The sequence below is a fragment of the Pelophylax lessonae genome (assembly GCF_965119305.1).
Source record: "Pelophylax lessonae genome assembly, chromosome: 12".
NCBI classification, from domain to species: domain Eukaryota; kingdom Metazoa; phylum Chordata; class Amphibia; order Anura; family Ranidae; genus Pelophylax; species Pelophylax lessonae.
In genome coordinates this window covers 41,794,844-41,819,400 of record NC_138779.1, presented here as the reverse complement: position 1 = coordinate 41,819,400, position 24,557 = coordinate 41,794,844, and the positions used below count along the sequence as shown (strand labels likewise).

Sequence of the window (24,557 nt, the reverse complement as noted above, 5' to 3'; positions counted from 1 at the left end):
CAATTTTGAAAAAAAAAAAAATGCCATATGTTTTACTTTCTGCTTTAAAACATTCCCAATAAAAAAAATTTTTAAATTAATTTTTTTTATCAGTTTAGGCCAATTTGTATTCTGATACAAATATTTGGTAAAAAAAATCCCAAAAAGCGTATTTTAAGTGGTTTGAGCAAAAGTTATCGCGGCTACAAACTACGGGATAGATTTTTGGACTTTTTATTTATTTTTTTTACTGGTAATGACGGCGATCAGCATTTTTTAGTGGGACTGCGACATTGCGGCGGACAGATCGGACCCCTAACTGACATTTTTTACCCTTTTTGGGGACCAGTGACATTAATACAGTAATCAGGGCTAATTATTACGCACTGTTACTGTATAGATGACACTGGCAGGGAAGAGGTTAATACTGAGGGTGATCAAAGGAGTTAATGTGTGCCTAAAGTGCTTACTCACTGTGGGGGGGGGGGGGGGGGAGGTTCTGTGACAGACACAGAGAGATCGGGGGTTTAGCTTAGCTGAGACCTCTGATCTCTCCCTGCCTGTCTGACAGAAGATCCGCCTGCTTTGTTTACATAAGCAGGCGGGTTTTCTGTCAGTGTATCTGACGATTGCAGGAGGCTGGCGGCAATCCCCACCGCTCCTCCCGTGGCCCGCCTCCCGCTGTGTCTAAACACAGCGAAAGTGCAGCTCCAGCGGCGCGTGCGCGCCGCCGAGACCTCAATCACGACGTACTACGGGGTTTTGCGCAGTCGAGCCGCCCTGCCACAGTAATAGAACGGTGGGCGGTCAGCAGGAGGTTAAAGAAGAATTATACAAAAAAAAAAAAAAGATTAGTTGAACCCACAAATGCTTTTTTTTTTAACCATTATTGCTTTATATTGGCTTTTAACATTTACAAATGCAGAAATTTAGAAATTGGATGAAAGGTTTAGCACTCGGAAACACTTTTTGAAAGATAAAAAGTCCATTTTATATACAGTTATATAGATCAGGCCAAAATGAGGGACAAATGAGGAGGAGGGAGGGACTTTGTTCCAAACCAGGGACAGTCCCTCGAAATTGGAGACATTTGGGAGCTATGGGACAGTTCGGCCGAGAAACACATTAACCTTTCAATTTATCATTCATTCGGCAGAATTTTTCAAACCGTTCCTTCGATTTTTTTAGCCCTGAAAAGTTAAAACTGATTTTTTATCTGTGCCCATTAACTGGACAAAAAACAAATGAATGGTCCAAATGACAGATTTTCAAACAATTGTATTGGCTAGTGTATGGCCAGCAGAAGTTTGTGCTCTGTACTGTTTTACCAAACTAGTGATTCTCAACTTGGCTCTCTGTTGGTAAGTCTTATAGAGACTATGAATGCCTACCTCTTGTTGCTGTGAAGAAATAGCTCTTTGTTTCAGTGGGGTACACACTATAAAAAAAATGCCAAACGATCGTCTGATTTTCCTCATTGTTTCTCAGCAACCTCAAGACAGAGGAAGGAATTAACCGCTTCCGGACCGCCCACCGCCGATTTACTGCGGCAGGGCGGCCCTCCTGCACAAAACGACGTCGGTTTGCGCGCCTGCAGCTAGGGGACCAGCGCGCGGGGCGCAGCGTGCTCCCGTCCCCCACTCGGCAGCAGAGACTCCGATGCATGGGGCAGGTGGCTCCAATTGCCGCCTGACACCCCGCGATCGCTCCCCGCTGAGAGAGAAGAACAGTCAGCTGTTGTAAACACAGCCGACCATTCTTCTCCCTGGAATGATCATAGAGCTCCTGTGATCCTTCTATATAGGATCACAGGAGCTCTATGGTCATTTCACAAGCCATGCCCCCCACAGTTAAAAATCACTCCCCTAGGGTCACATTTAACCCCTTGATCGCCCACACTGTTAACCCCTTCCCTGCCAGTGTCATTAGTACAGTAACAGTGCATATTTATAGCACTGATTACTGTAGTAATGTCACTGGTCCCCCCAAAAGTGTAAAAAATGTCAGTTAGGGGTCCGATCTGTCCGCCGCAATGTCGCAGTCCCGCTAAAAAACGCAGATCGCCGCCATTACCACTAAAAAATAAATAAATAATAAAAATGACATAAATCTTTTCCATTGTTTGTAGATGCAATATCTTTTGCGCAAACCAATCAAAATACGCTTATTGCGATTTTGTTTACCAAAAATATGTAGCAGAAAACAAATTAGCCTACAATGTTAAAATAATTTGATTTTTTTTAATATTTTTGGGGAATGTTATATAGCAGAAAGTGAAAAAAATAATTTTTTTTCAGAATTGTCGCTATTTTTTTCTTTATAGCGTGAAAAATAAAAATCGCACAGGTGATCAAATATCACCAAAAAAAACCTCAATTTGTGGGGGGAAAAAGGACATCAATTTTATTTAGGTACAGCGTCGCACGACCGCGCAATTGTCAGTTAAAGTAACGCAGCGCCGAATTGCAAAAAAATGGCCTGGTCATTAAGGGGAAAATCCTTCCGGTCTATTATTTCTAATCATGCGCAGTTTTTTTGTTTCTGACTTTTCTCGTACATAAATTGTCTGAGAACGGTACACAATAAACGCAGATCTTTCATTTGGCTTCCGCACAAGAAAAATTTTGGAGTTTTTCCCTGTAGAAATTTTTGCTCGCAAGGCCGAAATACCCCAATATAATGCTGTTTTTTTCCCCCAAATGTCTTGCTGTGAAAACTTTTCTTCTCCTTGTTGTTCAACCCACAAAATAGTTCTAGAATTGCCTTACATAGAAGCAACGAGAAGGTGTCATACCGAAAGGTGACCAGCAGGTGGCACACAGCAAGCAGTAAGGCTGCATAAATGATAAAGAAGGTTGTAACACTAAACATTGACCAGCAGGTGGCGATCGCAGGCTTCTATAGCTATGTATAGGAAACTGAAGGAGGTGAAATACCTGGAAGAGACCAGCAGAGGGAAGCAAAAAGCCCTCATCCCTCAATACCGTTAGATGTTGGGAATAGAAGACCAATGGACAGTGGTGGGCGGAGCTTAGTACATCCTCGGGGCAGAAGATGGCGGCGCGGAGAGTTTCGGGGCTTCTTTTCCTCCTATTGCGGGGTGAGTACCGGGCGCTGACTCCTCCCACCGCCGGGTGACTGAGGGGTGATGTTCCCTTCTACCCGGTGCCGTGCTTTGCGTGTCTCCTCCTTCCCTCCCATCCCCCTCCATTGTTCTCCTCTGTCCGTTCTATTGTACCCTCATTTCCCTCACCCACCTGGAATATACACCCCAATATTCCTCATACACCCCATATCCCTCCCCCACCTGGAATATACACCCCAATATTCCCTCATACACCCCATATCCCTCCCCCACCTGGAATATACACCCCAATATTCCCTCATACACCCCATATCCCTCCCCCACCTGGAATATACACCCCAATATTCCCTCATACACCCCATATCCCTCCCCCACCTGGAATATACACCCCAATATCCCTCATACACCCCATATCCCTCCCCAACCTGGAATATACACCCCAATATCCCTCATACACCCCATATCCCTCACCCACCCAGAATATACACCCCAATATTCCCTCATACACCCCATATCCCTCCCCCACCTGCAATATACACCCCAATATTCCCTCATAAACCCCATATCCCTCCCCCACCTGGAATATACACCCCAATATTTCCTCATGCACCCCATATCCCTCCCCCACCTGGAATATACACCCCAATATTCCCTCATACACCCCATATCCCTCCCCCACCCAGAATATACACCCCAATATTCCCTCATACACCCCATATCCCTCCCCCACCCAGAATATACACCCCAATATTCCCTCATACACCCCAATATTCCCTCATACACCCCAATGATCCATAATACACCCCAATAATCCCTCCCCCACCGATAATACACCCCATTGATCCATAATACACCCCAATAATTCATCACACATCCTAATAATCGCTCCCCCAACCAATAATACACCCAAATAATCCATACTATACCCCAATAATCTATAATACATTCCAATAACCCTCACACAATGCAAATAATCCATAATACACCCCAATAATCCCTCCTCCACCTATAATACACCCCAATAACCCATCATACACCCCAATATTCCCTCCCCACAAATAATACACCCCAATAACCCCTCCTGTATTTAATGCACCCCAATCCCTTCCCCTGCCTATAATAAAGTATAATACACCCCAATAATCCCTCATACACCCTATTAATCCATTCTATACCTATTCTACACCCCATTAATCCCTAATGGTTCATCCTTTCCCTTGAACATTCAATACACCCCAATAATCCCCCTTCCATCTATAATACACCCCAGTAATCCATCCTCCTATAATGCACCCCAATAACTGTACACCTGGAATATAATTACATACACCCCAGTATTCCACCAACACACATCTATAATACACCCCAATAATCCATTGCACACCCCAGTGATCCATCCTCAGTCTATAATACACCCCAATCCCTTCCCCTGCTTATCATTTGGTATAATACACCCCAATATTCCATTCCCTGTCTATAATACACCCCAATAATCCTCTCCATTGCCTGTAATATAGTATAATGCACCCCAATAATCTACCCTCCACTTATAATACACCCCAATGATACATCCTCACCCTATAATTCACTCCAATAATCCATCATACACCCAGTATTTTCCCCCTGTCTATAATGCTCCCCAATAATCCATCCCCTGCCTAGAATACACCCCAATAATTTATCCTTAGCCTATACTACACCCCAATAATCCATTACTCACCACAATAATCCATCCCCTGCCTATAATACACCCCAATAATACATTTTCACACAAATAGACCACCACTGTGGTTTTTTAATATATAAATTAAAAAAGAGTAAACATTTTGAAAAAAATTTTTTATTTTTATATATATATATAATTATTTTTCTACTTCCTGTCATAAAACATATCCCAATAAAAAAAATCGAATTTATTTAAAAATTTGGGCCAAAATGTATTCTGCTACTTGTCTGTGATTAAAAAAAAAAATCCCAATAAGTGTCTAAGCCCCGGTTCACATTAGTGCGATTGCGGAGATCGCATGTAACTCGGAGCGCACTGCTCCTAAATGACATGCGATCTCATGTGCGGTGCTAATTTCAGCCATACACTTTGTATGGCTGAATTCGCACCGCATCCGCACCAAACTCGCACATGACTCTTTTTTTTATTCGCAGCAGAATTGAATCGCATGATGGTTCACATTAGTGCGATCCGATTCTGTGTGAACCTGCAGATTGTACTCCGATATGCGATCTCAACTGGGGGTGTCGTTAACTTTTAATTGACACCCCCTGCGTATCGCATATGGCAGTGTGAACTGCCAGGGGTGCGGATGCGATGCGGGAACACGCTGTATATTCGCAGCATTCCCGCATCGCACAAGTGTGAACCGGCACTCAGAATTGATTTGTGTGAAAGCGATCGCATCTACAAACTATGATTTATATATTTTGAAATTGATCAATCCTGCAGTCCAGTGTCATGGTGTGAATGATGCGGCAGTGATCAAGGATTTTGACTGGTGACAAAGTTAAAAGATTTAAATAAATATTTTTTTTTCCAACTTTTAAAACTTTTTTTTTTTCATTTTTAAAAAAATGTTTTTTACACACTTTCACCATAGTAACAGTGTACTACTCCCGGGGGGGGGGGGGGGGGGGCCTGGTTTTTGGAAGATCATTGTAACCACAAAGTTTTCAACTGTCATGAATGGGTTATATTCATAACAGCTGTGATTACCAGTGATCTGTGATTGGCTACAACGAATCACATGGTACTGTGATTGACCCAGGTACCATGTCATAGTTGTTGGCCAATCACAGCATAGGAAACACAGTTATTGTGAATTAATTAATTCATAACAGCTTTGTTGACATTGTGATGGTGTTCATGTGATCCCCTGGCTGCCAAAGGTGGCGGAGTACTGGGATCTGCTAACCGAGGGCAAAATGATGGACATGTACTGTATGTTATTCTGCCTATGGGTGCTGCCCAGCCACAGTAAATGTACTGCAGCTGGTCAGCAAGTAGATATAGTATAATACACCCCAATAATCCCTCTTCTATCTATAATACACCCCAATAATCCCTCTTCCATCTATAATACACCCCAATAATCCCTCTTCTATCTATAATACACCCCAATAATCCCTCTTCTATAATACACCCCAATAATCCCTCTTCCATCTATAATACACCCCGATAATCCCTCTTCCATCTATAATACACCCCAATAATCCCTCTTCCATCTATAATACACCCCGATAATCCCTCTTCTATCTATAATACACCCCAATAATCCCTCTTCCATCTATAATACACCCCAATAATCCCTCTTCTATAATACACCCCAATAATCCCTCTTCTATAATACACCCCAATAATCCCTCTTCCATCTATAATACACCCCGATAATCCCTCTTCTATCTATAATACACCCCAATAATCCCTCTTCCATCTATAATACACCCCAATAATCCCTCTTCTATAATACACCCCAATAATCCCTCTTCCATCTATAATACACCCCAATAATCCCTCTTCTATCTATAATACACCCCAATAATCCCTCTTCTATAATACACCCCAATAATCCCTCTTCTATAATACACCCCAATAATCCCTCTTCCATCTATAATACACCCCGATAATCCCTCTTCTATCTATAATACACCCCAATAATCCCTCTTCCATCTATATTGCACCCCAATAATCCCTCTTCCATCTATAATACACCCTAATAATCCCTCTTCCATCTATAATACACCCCAATAATCCCTCTTCCATCTATAATACACCCCAATAATCCCTCTTCTATCTATAATACACCCCAATAATCCCTCCTCCATCTATAATACACCCCAATAATCCCTCCTCCATCTATAATACACCCAAATAATCCCTCTTCCATCTATAATACACCCCAATAATCCCTCTTCCATCTATAATACACCCCAATAATCCCTCTTCCATCTATAATACACCCCAATAATCCCTCTTCCATCTATAATACACCCCAATAATCCCTCTTCCATCTATAATACACCCCAATAATCCATCCTCTGCCTTTGATACACCCCAATAATCCCTCTTCTATCTATAATACACCCCAATAATCCCTCTTCCATCTATAATACACCCCGATAATCCCTCTTCCATCTATAATACACCCCAATAATCCCTCTTCCATCTATAATACACCCCAATAATCCCTCTTCTATCTATAATACACCCCAATAATCCCTCTTCTATAATACACCCCAATAATCCCTCTTCCATCTATAATACACCCCAATAATCCCTCTTCCATCTATAATACACCCCGATAATCCCTCTTCCATCTATAATACACCCCAATAATCCCTCTTCCATCTATAATACACCCCGATAATCCCTCTTCTATCTATAATACACCCCAATAATCCCTCTTCCATCTATAATACACCCCAATAATCCCTCTTCTATAATACACCCCAATAATCCCTCTTCTATAATACACCCCAATAATCCCTCTTCCATCTATAATACACCCCGATAATCCCTCTTCTATCTATAATACACCCCAATAATCCCTCTTCCATCTATAATACACCCCAATAATCCCTCTTCTATAATACACCCCAATAATCCCTCTTCCATCTATAATACACCCCAATAATCCCTCTTCTATCTATAATACACCCCAATAATCCCTCTTCTATAATACACCCCAATAATCCCTCTTCTATAATACACCCCAATAATCCCTCTTCCATCTATAATACACCCCGATAATCCCTCTTCTATCTATAATACACCCCAATAATCCCTCTTCCATCTATATTGCACCCCAATAATCCCTCTTCCATCTATAATACACCCTAATAATCCCTCTTCCATCTATAATACACCCCAATAATCCCTCTTCCATCTATATTGCACCCCAATAATCCCTCTTCCATCTATAATACACCCCAATAATCCCTCTTCCATCTATAATACACCCCAATAATCCCTCTTCCATCTATAATACACCCCAATAATCCCTCTTCTATCTATAATACACCCCAATAATCCCTCCTCCATCTATAATACACCCCAATAATCCCTCCTCCATCTATAATACACCCAAATAATCCCTCTTCCATCTATAATACACCCCAATAATCCCTCTTCCATCTATAATACACCCCAATAATCCCTCTTCCATCTATAATACACCCCAATAATCCCTCTTCCATCTATAATACACCCCAATAATCCCTCTTCCATCTATAATACACCCCAATAATCCATCCTCTGCCTTTGATACACCCCAATAATCCCTCTTCTATCTATAATACACCCCAATAATCCCTCTTCCATCTATAATACACCCCGATAATCCCTCTTCCATCTATAATACACCCCGATAATCCCTCTTCCATCTATAATACACCCCGATAATCCCTCTTCCATCTATAATACACCCCGATAATCCATCATTCACCTCAGTAATCCACCCACCTCCTATAACACACCCCAGTCCCTTCCCCCCACCTGTAATATAATCCACCCCCATAACCCTCCTCCGCCTGGAATATAATACACCCCTAATATTCCACCATAGACTTCCCAGTTATCCACCTATAATACACCCCAGTAATATCTCCGCCATCTATAATAGGCCCCCAATACTCCATCACCGGTCCATAATGCACCTCAATCTCTTCCCCTGACTATAATATAGTATATTACACCCCAATAAACCACCCTTCTTCCTATAGTGCCCCCAATAATTCCCCTTCCATCTATAATACACCCCAAAAATCCATCATAACCCCAATAAGCTGTCCTCTGCCTATAATGCACCCCAATAGTCCATTCACCCCAAAAATTCTTCAACCTATCATACATCGCTTCTGTTCTTCATTGTACCCCAGTAATTCCCTGCCTTGCCTCTAATGTACTCCCATTCCCTCCTCATCCTACAACATACCCCAATCCCCCGCTGACTTTCACTATACCCTAACAATTCTTCCTCTATTGTATCCCATCAACCTCTCTGCCCTTTGTTGTACCCCAATATTCCCCTCTATTGTACCCCTATTCTCTTCACTGTATTTTTTTTGTACCCCAGTCCCTGCTATGCCCCTCTATTGCACCCCAATAATCCCCCACATCTCAATATTTCACCCCAATAATTCCTTGTGTCCCACTGTCATACTCCGATACCACTCTCTGCCCCTCTATTGTACCCCAATAATCCCTCACATCCCAATATTTCACCCCAATAATTCCTTGTGTCTCACAGTCATACTCCGATACCACTCTCTGCCCCTCTATTGTACCCCAATAATCCCTCACATCCCAATATTTCACCCCAATAATTCCTTGTGTCTCACTGTCATACTCCGATACCACTCTCTGCCCTTCATTGTACCCCAATAATCTCCTCAATACTTTCTTTGCCTTTTATTATACTCCAATCCCTTCATTGTCCATCATTGAACCCCAGTATTCCTCTCTCTGTTATACAACAGTAATCCCCTCTGTCTGTCTATTGTACCTCAATAGACAATAATGGACCGGGGGGGGGGGGGGGGGATTTGGCCTTTAGTAGAAGTTCAGCTAAAAACGAACTAACTCTAAATCTACAATGAACCACATTCTAAAACGAATCTGTTTAGCCCTGTAAAGCAAAAATCGCTATACATACCCTTTTTTGCAGCCAGTCCGGTCCCACGCTGAGCTGTCAGCGGTGGCTTCCCTGTGTAGACGGGTGCAGGAGAGGCAGCCGGCAACGGAAGCCCCATAGTAACTCTATGGGTGACGTCACTTCCCAGCCATTGTCAGCTGTCTCCTGCACACAGACCTGGAGACCAGTCCGGCTGCAGAAAAGGTATGTATTGCCATTTTTGATTTAGGGTTAGATTCATTTTAGAATGTGGCTGTGAGTAGATTTTGGCTGAACTTCTACTTTAGGCCTGCGCTCACACATACGGGGCGGGCAACGTGCTAATCGCTGCACTTTTGCAGACGTGCCATTAAGTAAACTGCGTAAAACTGCATTGTGCTGAACCACCAGTACAGTTCCACGCGGCAGCAACAAAAAAGAGGATCAGAGACTTTTTCCTGCATTTCAAATGAGACGCACCACCCACACGTGCGACCTGTCCTAGACTCACATTTACTGAAAGGTTCCGGTTTTCAGACCCCTCCATAAGCATGATGTGATTTAGTCATTTGGTTGTGCAATGTGATATGAGGAGTATGAAGGGTAGGAGGGTTTTTTAAAGGAGAACTGCACGTTTGTCATAGAAAGTTGATATGGAATAACAGATTGCTACAAGAGGCGTTTTGCAATGTAAAGTGCTGTTTGTTTTGTTTTGTTTTGTTCTTAAAAATAATGAATATGTTATACTCACCTACACTGTGTAATGGTTTAGCACAGAGCAGCCCAGATCCTCCTCTTGGGGTCCTCTGCCAGTGATCATGGCTCCTCTTCTTCTGTGTCTGCCCTATAGTAAGCTACCTGCTATGGGGGGCAAACATGCCGACTCACTGCCAGGCTGTGTGTGTCCATAGACGCACAGTGCAGCTCGCCCCCTACTCACAGGATTTGACTGACAGCAGCAGGAGCCAATGGCTCTCGCTGCTGTCAGTGAAGCTTGTGAGAGAAGGAAGAGGGGAGAGAAGTGAAGCCGGGGCAGAAATGTTACAGGAGTCAGGTAGGTGGTTTAAAGTGATTGTAATGTCTCTCTCTTTTTTTTTTTTTTTTTTATAAAAAACATGTTATTCTTACCTCCTCCTGTGCAGTTGGTTTTGGCCTGGATCTTCTTCTTGGGTCCCTCTTCTGTGCTTCTAGCCCCTCCCTGCTGTCGAGTGCCCCCACAGCAAGCAGCTTGCTATGGGGCACCCAAGCCGAGTCACAGCTCCCTGTATCCACTCATCCCTCTCTACTAGAGCTCCATGATTAATCGTTAAAAAATCGCGATCTTGATTCACCCCCCCCCCCTCACGATCTTAAGGCTATGTTCACATGTGGGTGTAGCGGATCACGGGCAGAATCACTGCGATCCGGAAATCAATGCAAATCACGGGACGCCTGTGCGATGCCCGTGATTTGCAATGGCACCCCAAACGCTGTGCGATGTTGCCGCGAATCGCGGTAACATCACGCAAACAGAATCACGGGACGCATGACGCCCAAAAAAGGTACAAGAGCTTCTTTTGTGCGCCATGCGTCCCGCGATTCTGTTTGCGCGATGTTACCGCGATTCGGCAGGCGGAAATCGTGGCAACATCGAACAGCGTTTGGGGTGCCATTGCAAATCACGGGCATCGCACAGGTGTCCCGCCATTTGCAATGATTCCAAATTGCGGGCAGAATCGCGGTGGTTCTGCCCGTGATCTGCTACGCCCACATGTGAATGTAGCCTAAATCTGCATGTTCTCAATTGTTACCAAGCCGTTCTCTGCTCACAGCTGTAAAAAAAAAAAAAAATGTTTATCAACATTGTTAAGGCTGTTAGATAACTATAAACACAATGTTTTACAATGTATCTTTGTTCATTTAGATCAAAGGAATGAACTTCAGTCTGTGAGGGCAGATTAACCTCTGAGTGCCGGTTCAAATTTCTGCGATGCGGGAACGCTGCGAATATACAGCGTGTTCCCGCATCGCATCCGTACCCCTGGCAGTTCACACTGCCATATGCGATACGCTGGGGGTGTCAATTAAAAGTTGACGCCCTCAGATCGCATATCGCAGTGCGATCTGAAAGTTTGCACAGAATCGGATCGCACTAATGTGAACCCCATTCTGCTGTGGACCAAAAAAAGGGTCCTGTGCGAGTTTATTGCGGATGCGGTGCGAATTCAGCCATACAAACTGTATGGCTGAAATTTGCACCGCACAGAGATCGCATGTAATTTTAGGAGCAGTGCGCTCCGAATTACATGCGATCTCTGTGATCACAGAAATGTGAACCGGCACTTAGGCCTCATACACACGGGACCTTTTTTACAGCGGCTGTTTTTGGCGTCAGACATTTTTTTCTGCAGCCAGTAAAATCCCCAGCATGTTATCCTATGTGTCCATGCACACAGGCTGATATCAGCAGAATTTGGCAGAGGTGTTTTCTGGCTGGAAAAAAAATCCATAAGGCCTCCTGTACACTGGACGTTATCAAAACGTCAGTAGAAAGCTGTGGCTGTAGAAGGCGTTTTTCAGCTTTTTTGCAGTAGCGATTTTCAGCGTTTTTTTTTTTTTTTAGCTTTTTTCAGCTGTAGCGTTTTTTAGCTTCTAGCTTTATCAGAGTTAGAGCTTTTTTACAGCTGAAAAACGCCTCCTAAAACCAACTAGTTCTGGGGTTTTTTTACAGCCAGAAAACGCCCCTGCCAAGAAACGCTGATAACAGCCTGTGTGTGCATGGACACATAGGATAACATGCTGGGGAGTTTACTGGCTGCAGAAAAAAACGTCGGATGCCAAAAACAGCCGATGTAAAAACGTCCCGTGTGCATGAGGCCTTAAAGACTAAGCCTTTTTCTGACTCTTAGGCTATGTTCACATGTTAGTGTAGCGGACCGCGGGCAGAATCACGCGATTCTGCCAGCAATCCGGAAATCATTGCAAATCGCGGGACGCCTGTGCGTTGCCGTTGATTTGCAATGGCACCCCAAACGCTGTACGATGTTGCCGCGATTTCCACCTGCCGAATCGCGGTAACATCGCGCAAACAAAATCGCGGGTCGCATGATGCCCCAAAGAAGCTCTTGTACCTTTTTTGGGCGTCATGTGACCCGCGATTTTTTTTGCGCAATTTTACCGCGATTTGGCAGGCGGAAATCGCGCAACATCACACAGCGTTTGGGGTGCCATTGCAATTCAACGGCAACGCACAGGCGTCCCGTGATTTGCAATGATTTCCGGATCGCGGGCAGAACCGCGGTGATTCTGCCCGTGATCCGCTACGCTAACATGTGAATGGTAAAGGGTATGGGCGCTACTTCTAATATGTGTTGATATATTTGACACTGGAATGTGATGATGTATCTGTTATAGATAAATATATAATGCTAATGGTGTGGCATATGGTAAACATAAAACAACAAGGAATGGACCGACCATAGCGTAGTAACTTCAATATGTATTTAATAAAAATATCCACTCACAGTTTAAGTTTGGTGCAAGCCGCTTGGTAAGCGTGCGGACCGGATGTCCGGGTATTAATGCGTTCCAAAGAGCGGAACCACTCTAGTGGATGTGACGGAGTGACGTACGGTCCAGCTTGACGCGTTTCGTCAAGAGCTCCTGGTGACGTCAATGCTGACGAAACGCGTCGAGCTGGGCCGTACGTCACTCCATCACTCCTGTTAGAGTGGTTCCGCTCTTTGCAACGCATCGATACCCGGACATCCGGTCCGCACGCTTACCAAGCAGCTTGCACCAAACTTAAACTGTGAGTGGATATTTATTTTTATCAAATGTATATTGAAGTTACTACACTATGGTCGGTCTATTCTCCTTTATGTGGGGCACCATATGAGACACCCCAGAAACATCGGGAAGGGTTTGAGTGTTAGCGTGGAGATATCCATATACACCAGGACCAGAACCATAGACCAGCTGGAGTCTGTAGAGGGATAACCGCAGGATCTCCTGGATCACCTATACTGCTGTGCAGAGCTTGCTACCCCTTCACAGGGGAAAGCATTGTGGTGAGTGCAATTCTTATAGGGGCTCTGCATCACCGCACAGAGCACAGCCAAGTAAGAGATAAGCACAGAACCACCGTCTCACCTACCTTCTTTTAGGCTTCTTATATACTTGGGAATACCACAAGCACCAAAGAGGACCAGGAACTGTTAGCACTTAGATTTATTTTTGGATTGTTTAGCACTAGAGCACCTTCAAAGAGTAATGTGGCTGACAGCCCATCTCCGCACATACAGTGCCTTGCGAAAGTATTCAGCCCCCTTGAACTTTGTGAGCTTTTGCCACATTTCAGGCTTCCAAACATAAAGATATAAAACTGTAATTTTTTGTGAAGAATCAACAACAAGTGGGACACAATCATGAAGTGGAACGAAATTTATTGGATATTTCAAACTTTGTTAAATAAAAAACTGAAAAATTGGGCGTGCAAAATTATTCAGCCCCTTTACTTTCAGTGCAGCAAACTCTCTCCAGAAGTTCAGTGAGGATCTCTGAATGATCCAATGTTGACCTAAATGACTAATGATGATAAATAGAATCCACCTGTGTGTAATCAAGTCTCCGTATAAATGCACCTGCACTGTGATAGTCTCAGAGGTCTGTTTAAAGCGCAGAGAGCATCATGAAGAACAAGGAACACACCAGGCAGGTCCGAGATACTGTTGTGGAGAAGTAAAAAGCCGGATTTGAATACAAAAAGATTTCCCAAGCTTTAAACATCCCAAGGAGCACTGTGCAAGCAATAATATTGAAATGGAAGGAGTATCAGACCACTGCAAATCTACGAAGACCTGGCCGTCCCTCTAAACTTTCAGCTCATACAAGGAGAAGACTGATCAGAGATGCAGCCAAGAGGCCCATGATCACTCTGGATGAACTGCAGAGATCTACAGCTGAGGTGGGAGACTCTGTCCATAGGACAACAATCAGTCGTATACTGCACAAATCTGGCCTTTATGGAAGAGTGGCAAGAAGAAAGCCATTTCTTAAAGATATCCATAAAAAGTGTTGTTTAAAGTTTGCCACAAGCCACATGGGAGACACACCAAACATGTGGAAGAAGGTGCTCTGGTCAGATGAAACCAAAATCAAACTTTTTGGCAACAATGCAAAACGTTATGTTTGGCGTAAAAGCAACACAGCTCATCACCCTGAACACACCATCCCCACTGTCAAACATGGTGGTGGCAGCATCATGGTTTGGGCCTGCTTTTCTTCAGCAGGGACAGGGAAGATGGTTAAATTTGATGGGAAGATGGATGGAGCCAAATACAGGACCATTCTGGAAGAAAACCTGATGGAGTCTGCAAAAGATCTGAGACTGGGACGGAGATTTGTCTTCCAACAAGACAATGATCCAAAACATAAAGCAAAATCTACAATGGAATGGTTCACAAATAAACATATCCAGGTGTTAGAATGGCCAAGTCAAAGTCCAGACCTGAATCCAATCGAGAATCTGTGGAAAGAACTGAAAACTGCTGTTCACAAACGCTCTCCATCCAACCTCACTGAGCTCGAGCTGTTTTGCAAGGAGGAATGGCAAAAATTTCAGTCTTTCGATGTGCAAAACTGATAGAGACATACCCCAAGCGACTTACAGCTGTAATCGCAGCAAAAGGTGGCGCTACAAAGTATTAACTTAAGGGAGATGAATAATTTTGCATGCCCAATTTTTCAGTTTTTTATTTGTTAAAGTTTGAAATATCCAATTAATTTCGTTCCACTTCATGATTGTGTCCCACTTCTTGTTGATTCTTCACAAAAAAATTACAGTTTTATATCTTTATGTTTGAAGCCTGAAATGTGGCAAAAGGTTGCAAAGTTCAAGGGGGCCAAATACTTTCGCAAGGCACTGTATATGTATACTTTAATTTATTTATAGTTATTTATTATATTATAATTTTTTATTTTGTATTTTAAACTTTATCATAGCCGAGATGTTATAAAGAAGAACGCATAGTAAAAAAAAATCATATGTATATAGTTGGTTTGGGCTGTTCGTCCTTAAGAATTACATGCAAAATAATGGTACCGCTTTCAGCACCTAAAATCGGAAACAATCATACCGCCAGGGAGGTTAAAATTGTTTTTGTTTTAACAGCCCAGAACCAAGTCTTTTCCAGAGGTGGACACATTCATCACAGTTGATGTGCTTTTGTGTATCTATTGAAAAGAAGGAGTTAAATGGTGCCGAGCCGGATAGTGCCAGGAATATGCTGGCAGTGAGATGTCACCAGACAATGAGCGCACTTCTTCCTGCAATCACAGCCTTCCGTCATTGTTGGGCTCTTTGGTGCTGTCAGTGTACACAAGCTCTGGATGAGTTAAGGCAGACGCCACGGTCACAATGCTGTCTGCTCAGACCTTACAAAAGCTCTAAATGTTCCGTTATTCATTATTTTTATTAGTGGTGCGTCAAAATTAAAATTCTGGTGCCGAAACCAAAAATTCAGGAAACACTTGGCCGAAACGGAATTTGATGTTTTTAAAAAATATATATCTATATACACTGCTCAAAAAAAATGTATGGAACACTTTGAAAAACATCAGATCTCAATGGGGAAAAATATTATGCTGGATATCTATACTGGTATGGACTGGGTAATGTGTTAGGATCTATACTGGTATGGACTGGGTAATGTGTTAGGATCTATACTGGTATGGACTGGGTAATGTGTTAGGATCTATACTGGTATGGACTGGGGAATGTGTTAGGATCTATACTGGTATGGACTGGGTAATGTGTTAGGATCTATACTGGTATGGACTGGGTAATGTGTTAGGATCTATACTGGTATGGACTGGGTAATGTGTTAGGATCTATACTGGTATGGACTGGGTAATGTGTTAGGATCTATACTGGTATGGACTGGGTAATGTGTTAGGATCTATACTGATATGGACTGGGTAATGTGTTAGGAAGGAATGGATGCCACATTGTTTGATGGAAATGAAAATGATCAACCTACAGAGGGCTGAATTCAAAGACACCCCCAAAAATCAAAGTGAAAAAATGATGCAGCAGGCTCGTCCATATTGCTGAAATTTCATTGCAGCAACTCAGAATGGTACTCAGAAGTTTGTATGTCCCCCACGTGCTGTATGCATGCCTGGCAATGTCGGGGCATTCTCCTAATGAGACAACGGATGGTGTCCTGGGGTATGTTCCCAGATCTGGACCCGGGCATCACTGAGCTCCTGAACAGACTGAGGTGCAACCTGGCATTGTCGTGTGGACAGAAACATAATGTCCCAGAGGTGTTCTATTTGTTTTAGGTCAGGGGAGCGTGGGGGCCATCCAATGGTATCAATTCCTTCATCCTCCAGGAACTGGCTGCATACTCTCGCCACATGAGGCCGGGCATTGCTGTGCACCAAGAGGAACCCAGGACCCACTGTAACAGCGTAGGGTCTGACAATGGGTCCAAGGATTTCATCCCGATAGCTAATGGCAGTCAGGCTTCCATTGTCTTGCCTGTAGAGGTCTGTGTGTCCCTCTTGGATATGCCTCCCCAGACATCACTGACCCACCACCCAACCGGTCATACGATGTTACAGGCAGCATAACGTTCTCCATGGCTACCCAGACCCTTTCACATCTGTCACATGTGCTCAGGGTAAACCTGCCGATCGAGCTCCATGGTGCCGGGCAGTGAGCACAGGGCCCACTAGAGGACATTGGGCCCTCAGGCCACGCTCATGAAGTATGTTTCTGATTGTTTGAGAGACATTCACACCAGTGGCCTGCTGGAGTTCATTTTGTAGGGCTCTGGCAGCGCTCATCCTGTTCCTCCTTGCACAAAAGAGCAGATACCGGTCCTGCTGATGGGTTAAGGCCTTTTATGGCCCTGCCCAGCTTTCTTAGAGTAACTACTTGTCTCCTGGAATCTCCTCCATGCTCTTGAGACTGTGTTGGGAGACACAGCAAACCTGGCAATGGAACGTATTGATTTACCATCCTGGAGGAGTTGGACTGCCTGTGCACCCTCTATAGCAGGGATCCTCAAACTATGTCCCTCCAGCTGTTGCAGAACTACACATCCCATGAGGCATTGTAAAACTCTGACATTCACAGACATGACTAGGCATGATGGGAATTGTAGTTCCTGAACAACTGGAGGGCCATAGTTTGAAGACCTCTGCTCTATAAGGTCCAGGTATCGCCTCATGCTACCAGTAGTGACACCGACCCTAGCCAAATGCAAAACTAGTGAAAAACAGCCAGAAAAGAAGAGTAGGGAAAAAAAATGTCTGTGGCCCCCACCTGTAAAACCATTCCTGTTTTGGAGGTCATTTCATTGTTGCCCATCTAGTGCACCTGTTTTTAATTTCATTAACACCAAAGCAGCTGAAACTGATTAACAACCCCCTCTGCTACTTAACTGACCAGATCAATATCCCAGGAGTTTCATCAACTTGATGCTATACTGTTCCTTTAAATTTTTGAGCAGTGTATAAACAATTTTGAAGAAAAAACAACAATGTTTCTCTTTCCTTCATTGATGGACACATCTCCTGATCTTCCTAACCATTGGGGTATACTGCCCCCTACAGGAGTATGACACTAGGCAGAAAAGAAGTCTGGCTACACCTATGGGCAGTCCCAGGGGGTATACTCCCTCTCTCTGCTATAGGCACTCAGTTTTTTCTGCCTAGTCAGGAGTAAGGACCTAGTTCCTTGCTGGGATCCCTGGTCCTGGCAATTTTTTCTTTTTAGATAGAATTTTTTTCTCCTGGATTTATTGCTGTGAGATCTACAATCAACTGCTGGACTGGGCGATGGGCTGGATAATCTAGATCCAGTGGTCACCCCAGTCTGACCAGCGAGCAAGCGCACACCTCAGCTCCGCGCTAGGTCGGCTGCGACATAGCCTCACCGGACGGGTGCTGGCCTGCGAGCTAAAACTCTCTAGCAATACAAACCAAACTAAACATGCAGCGCGTCCCCTGGTTCTGTAAATATCAGGTTGTTATTTGGAGACTGTGGAAGAAGGGGAGGATCAGAGAAGACAGAATCAAACAGCCTTGGCCCACGTTCACATTGGAGGCGGGTTTTAAATTGTGCAAGTTCAGCTGAACTCGCACAGCTTCAAACCTGCATTTAATTGCGAGTTCGGGAGACATCTGTGTGGGTTCATGCACAGATGTCTAGTGAGATTGCCCCCGAAGTCGCCAAACGTATTGCAGGAACTACTTTTGGAAATCAGTGTGGCGCCGCAAAGTTGTTGTTGCACCGATTCAGATGGTGCCGTTGCTGGCAATAGGCTGCGTTTTGGCATGCGGTTTGACATGTAAAATCGCCCCGATATGAACGGGGGCTTATACACAATGCAAAAGATTTACCCCTTAGGTTTCACAGTGAGTATAACCAGCATGTTTTTCTGCATATACAGACTGATTCTACTGTTGTGGGTTTAGTAACACTTTAACCACTTGCTCACCGCCCGTCGCATATATACTGTGGCGGGCTGGCTCAGCTGCGCGAATCGCCGTACCTTTACAGCGATCCTTGGGAGCGAGTGTGCGCCACCTCCACTAGGCAGCGGGTATGCCACTCCACGGGACTGGCGCGATCGCTCCCTGCTGAGAGAGAAGGACGGTCTGCTGTTGTAAACACAGCTGACGGTTCTCTCTGAAATGATCACAGAGCACCTGTGATCCTTCTATATAGGATCAGAGGTCTCTGTGGTCATTTCACAAGCCCATCCCCCACAGAAAACACCCCCTTCCCTGCCAGTGTCATTATTACAGTAACAGTGCATATTTTTAGCACTGATTACTGTAGTAATGTCACTGGTCCCCCCAAAAGTGTCAAAAATGTCAGTTAGGGGTCTGATCTGTCCGCCGCAATGTCGCAGTCCCACAAAAAATCGCTGATTGCCGCCATTACTAGTAAAAATAAAATAAATATGACATGAATCTTTCCCCTAGTTCGTAGACGTGATAACTTTTGTGCAAACCAATCAAAATACACTTATTGGGATTTTTTTTGTTTTTAGCGAAAAATATGTAGTAGAATACAAATTGGCCTAAAAGGATGAAAAAAATGATTTTTTTTTTTTTGGAAATGTTATATAGCAGAAATCGAAAAATATATATATTTTTTCAGAATTGTCGCTCTTTATTTTGTTTATAGCGCAAAAATTAAAAATCGCACAGGTGATCAAATACCACCAAAGGAAAGCTTTATTTGTGGGAAAAAAATAACATCAATTTTATTTGGGTACAGCGTCGTACGATTGCGCAATTGTCCATTAAAGTAACGCAGTGCCGAATCGCAAAAAATGGCCTGGTCATTAACCACTTAAGCCCCGGAGGATTTGGCTGCTAAACGACCAGGGGGTATTTTGCGATTCGGCACTGCGTGAATTTAACGGACAATTGCGCGGTCGTGCGACGCTGTACCTAAACAAATTTGACGTCCTTTTTTTCCCACAAACAGAGCTTTCTTTTGGTGGTATTTGATAACCTGTGCGATTTTTTTTTTTTGATCATGCGCTATAAACAAAAAAAAGAGCGTAAATTTTGCAAAAATAACAATATTTTTCACATTTTTTTTATATGAAATTCCCCCCCAAAAAAATGTAAAAATCAAAATTTTTTAACATTTTCGGCCAATTTGTTTTATGCTACCTATGTTTGGTAAAAAAAATCGCAAAAAGCGTATTTTGATTAGTTTGCGCAAAAGTTATCGCGTTTACTAACAAAGGGAAAGATTTTTGTCATTTTTGTTTTTTTTTTTAACGCGTAATGGCGGCGATCTGCGATTTTTTTTTTTTTTTTTTTTTTTGCGGGACTGTGACATTGGGGCGGACAGATCGGACCCTTGACTGACATTTGTGACACTTTTGGGGTTACCAGTGACATTACTGCAGTAATCAGTGCTATACATATGGACTGTTACTGTAAAAATACACTGGTAGTGAAGGGGTTAACTTTATTTGAGAGGGAGGGGCTGTGTGTCCCCCTAGGGGCGTGATTCTTACTGTGATTGGCTGTGGCTTGAGCTGTAGGGACACTGATCAACGGTCCTACATAGTAGATCCGTGTGATCAGTGTTTTTACACCAAGGAGAATGACAGGTGGCTTGTTTACACAGGCTGCCTGACTTTCTCCCTCTCCCCCGACGATCGCCGAGTGACCAGCGGACATCGGGTCTGCCGGTCACGCGCGCGGGGGGGGGGTCCGTGACCGTGCGGGAGCGCGCTCGCTCCCCAGAGCCTCACAGGCTAGTGACGTAGACCTACGTCGCTCTGCCTGTGAGGGGCTGACTGTCGCAGTAAATATACTGTGAGCAGTCGGGCAGTCGGCAAGCGGTTAAGGGGGCAAATCCTTCCGGTCCAGAAGTGGTTAAAGTAAACCTGCTAGGGGACCATTTAAAAAATGTATTCACCCCTTATGTATTTTTCGATTTATGGGTGTTTTAACGGAAATCATTAGTGCATGTCACTGCAGATTGATGTGCATTGAAAGGTGTTACAACACATCATGTAAATGTAGAATGCTGCAGCCTACGAGTCCTTGGAAAAGACAATCGTATCATTTATAGCCGGCCTTGGAATCAGAACATTGGGGGATTAGGATCATGTAACAAGCAGTAAACCGCACACACAAAGGTAGAAGAAAAGTGTTTTTGCATTTTGGGCCATATGGCTGGCTTTTAGGTTACATCAGTGATTAGATGGGGTGGGGGTGTATTTAGGTATAAGCCATTTCTTCCTCTTTGGGTTGCATTTAAATCTGATATTACTCCAGCAGTAATCATTTGTACTGAATCTTGATCTGTATTCTATGTAATTCATATGGACTTGTGTGTCTATAATACCTGTGCGGTGTGTGGCTGCTGCTCCTAACATAGGAGGATTTATAAAGGTTGGCGTGGGTTCAGCTGACGCACACCTGTCACTGTTTGCAGCCTCTCACAGCTGTCGCCGGCTCGTCTGTCTGATCAGAGCGATGAGCATGAATGGAACAGCTGACGGGGACACTGGTGGCTGTTGGCCGGATAAATGCAGTAGATGTGACATCTGGTGATGAATGGCTGGGCCTCCCTCAGCACAGTGACCATGGGGGGAGATGTGATGGAGCCGGGTATGAATTTCTCACTGTCCCTCCATCATAACAAATGTCACTTGTACCTGAACTCTGATTATCTCACAACCAACGCCAAAAAGATTTCTCATGTGTGAATTGGATTGGAATGTGACTTCAGTGCCGGCTTTTATTTTATTGTAATTTCTTCATTTCATTTAGTGATACATTTTGGGGTTGATTTACTAAAGGCAAATAGATTGTGCACTGAAAGCTGTAAAGATTTGCCCTTGGGTCTTTAAATGAGGTGTGACACGCCCAATTATACAATGTAAAAAGCAAGTTTATTGGAACATACAACGTCAGCAAGTAGACAAAGACAAGTACCCTATTATGAGCTATATAGTGAGGCGCTGCTACTAATTAGTTAACACAACAGGTAAGTAAGCACATATATATATATATATATATATATATATATATATATATATATATATATATATAGAGAGAGAGAGATATATAGAGATATATAGATATAGATAGATATATATCTCATTTAACCACTTTAAGATCGGAAGGATTTGCCCCCTTAACCACTTTACCACCGGAGGATTTTCCTGCTTTACGTCCAGGCCACTTTTTGCGATTCGGCACTGTGCCACTTTAACTGACAATTGCGCGGTCATGCAACGCCGTACCCAAACGAAATTTACGTCCTTTTTTTTCCCACAAACAGAGCTTTCTTTTGGTGGTATTTGATCACCTCTGTGCTTTTCATTTTTTGCGATATTAATAAAAAAAACGCGACAATTTTGAAAAAATAACAATATTTTTCTACTTTGACAGTTAAAAAATATGCAATATATTACATTTTTGTCATATATTCAGGCCAAAATGTATTTAGCTACATGTCTTTGACAAAAAAATTCTCAATGAGTGTATTTTTAACCGCTTTAAGAACAGAAGATTTTACAAATAGAGCTTTATTTTGGTGGTGTTTGCTCACCTGTGTGATTTTTACTTTTTGCGCTATAAACAAAAAATGAGCGTCATAAACAGTTTGTGGCATGTAATAAAGATAGTAGATAATGTTATGCTAATGCAAAACACTAAGGAGCCACCAAGGGGCCCAAACTTACAAATCTGTTAAAAGAAATCGCATGCTCATGTTTCATTGGCTGCCGCTGGGAATGTCCCAAGGGCAAATCTTTGAAACTTTCTATGTTATTTAGCGATGGAGGTGCGTCACTGGGTCCATCAGGGCATATTTTATTATTGAATAGATTGTGCACTTTGCACAGTGCAGTTACTCCAGAGCTTAGTAAATGAGCAGAAGCTCTTCTGAATTCCATTATCCAATCATGTGCAAGCAAAAATGTTGTTTGTTTTTTTTTTTCCCTTGCACATGATTTGGTATTCTTTGCAAAGTGAAGATTTACCTAATTTACCAAGCTCTGGAGCAAATGCACATGAGACGTGCACAGTTTATTTGCCTTTGGTAAGTCAACCCCTCTGTGTACTTAGCTGTGTTATTGACAGTATGCAGTATATTCTAGGGATGCACCAATCCGATATTCGGATCAGAAATCGGCCCCAATCCGGACAAAATAGCTGGATCGGAGATCGGTAAAGTTCAGCCGTCCCACTGGCCGATCCGGTTTTTGCTGAGTCCCAGGTCAGCCATCCCTTGCTAGGTGTAGTAGTAGTATGGGATGGGAGCCGCTACTTCCTGTATAGGTCCGGCTCACAGGCGGAGTGCATCTGATATCACTCCGCCTGTGAGCCGGACCTATACAGGAAGTAGCGGCTCCCAGGAGAACACAATAGTTCCATGGGAGGAATTCCCTCATCAATACTGTGCTGATCGGGTAATCGAGCCATTTGGGTTGCAGGAAAGAAAATCGCACCATCCATGGCCTGCTTAGAGCCCTCAGGTTTGTTTGAGGGAAGGAATTGATATGGCAGAAATGTTCTTTATTCAGACTAAGATTGTAGTGTACACAGCATTATAATACCTCATTTATGTCAGTTGTCACTGCTCTGGTGTGTTTAGCTGTGACTCTGAAATCGGTAAATCACTAAAAGAAGATAGCAAATGCTTGTTATTTTAGTCTTCTCAGGTACCTGACATATCGTAAATAAAGGGTCACTCAACCCCGAAAGAGGGCTAGAGCACGGGCCTAAAATGCCGGGAGGTCGTTCCTTGATGTCCTCCTGTTTTTGCGCTTTGGTGGCACGCTCTGTTATCGCCAAGTCCTTGGGATCCTGGGCCTTTACCACATGATCAGCTGTCAGCCAATGTTAGCTGATCACGTGATGTAAACACAAGCTGATCACCGGCTTCTGTAAGTGGGGCATCAGTCCCACACTGTCTCCACCGGTGCTGCTAACCAGTGCCACCCACCAGTGCTCATCAGTACTGCTAATCAGTGACACCTTATCAGTGCAGGCTGATCAGTGCCCATCAGTGCTGCCTTATCAGTGCTGCCTAATCGGCGCACACCAATTTAAAGAGAGAAATTACCTGTTTGGAAAATTTTATAACAAACTATTATTTTTTTTGTTTAGAAAAAAATTTAAATTAAAATTAAATTCCACCAAAATGAAAGCTCTATTTGTGTGAAAAAAAATATATATAAATTTCACATGGGTACAGTTTGGCATGACCGTGCAATTGTCATTCAAAGTTTGACCATGCTGAAAGCTGAAAATTGTCCTGGGCATGTGTAGTAAGCCAGTGGTTAATTATTTGTCCCTTGTGGAGTTCATTCTTGTTTTGGGGACTTAATTAG

At 43.4% G+C, this 24,557-nt stretch overlaps 1 protein-coding gene across 1 annotated transcript in view; it reads left to right on the top strand.

The window, feature by feature from the left end:
- The first annotated feature begins 3,010 nt into the window (after positions 1-3,010).
- JAM3 (junctional adhesion molecule 3) overlaps positions 3,011-24,557 on the top strand; it is a 94,439-nt gene continuing 72,892 nt past the window's right edge. The window contains exon 1 of the mRNA XM_082273499.1: positions 3,011-3,079. Within this exon, the coding sequence (XP_082129625.1) occupies positions 3,034-3,079 (46 nt within the window). The 5' untranslated portion in view covers positions 3,011-3,033. The remainder of the gene's footprint in view (positions 3,080-24,557) is intronic.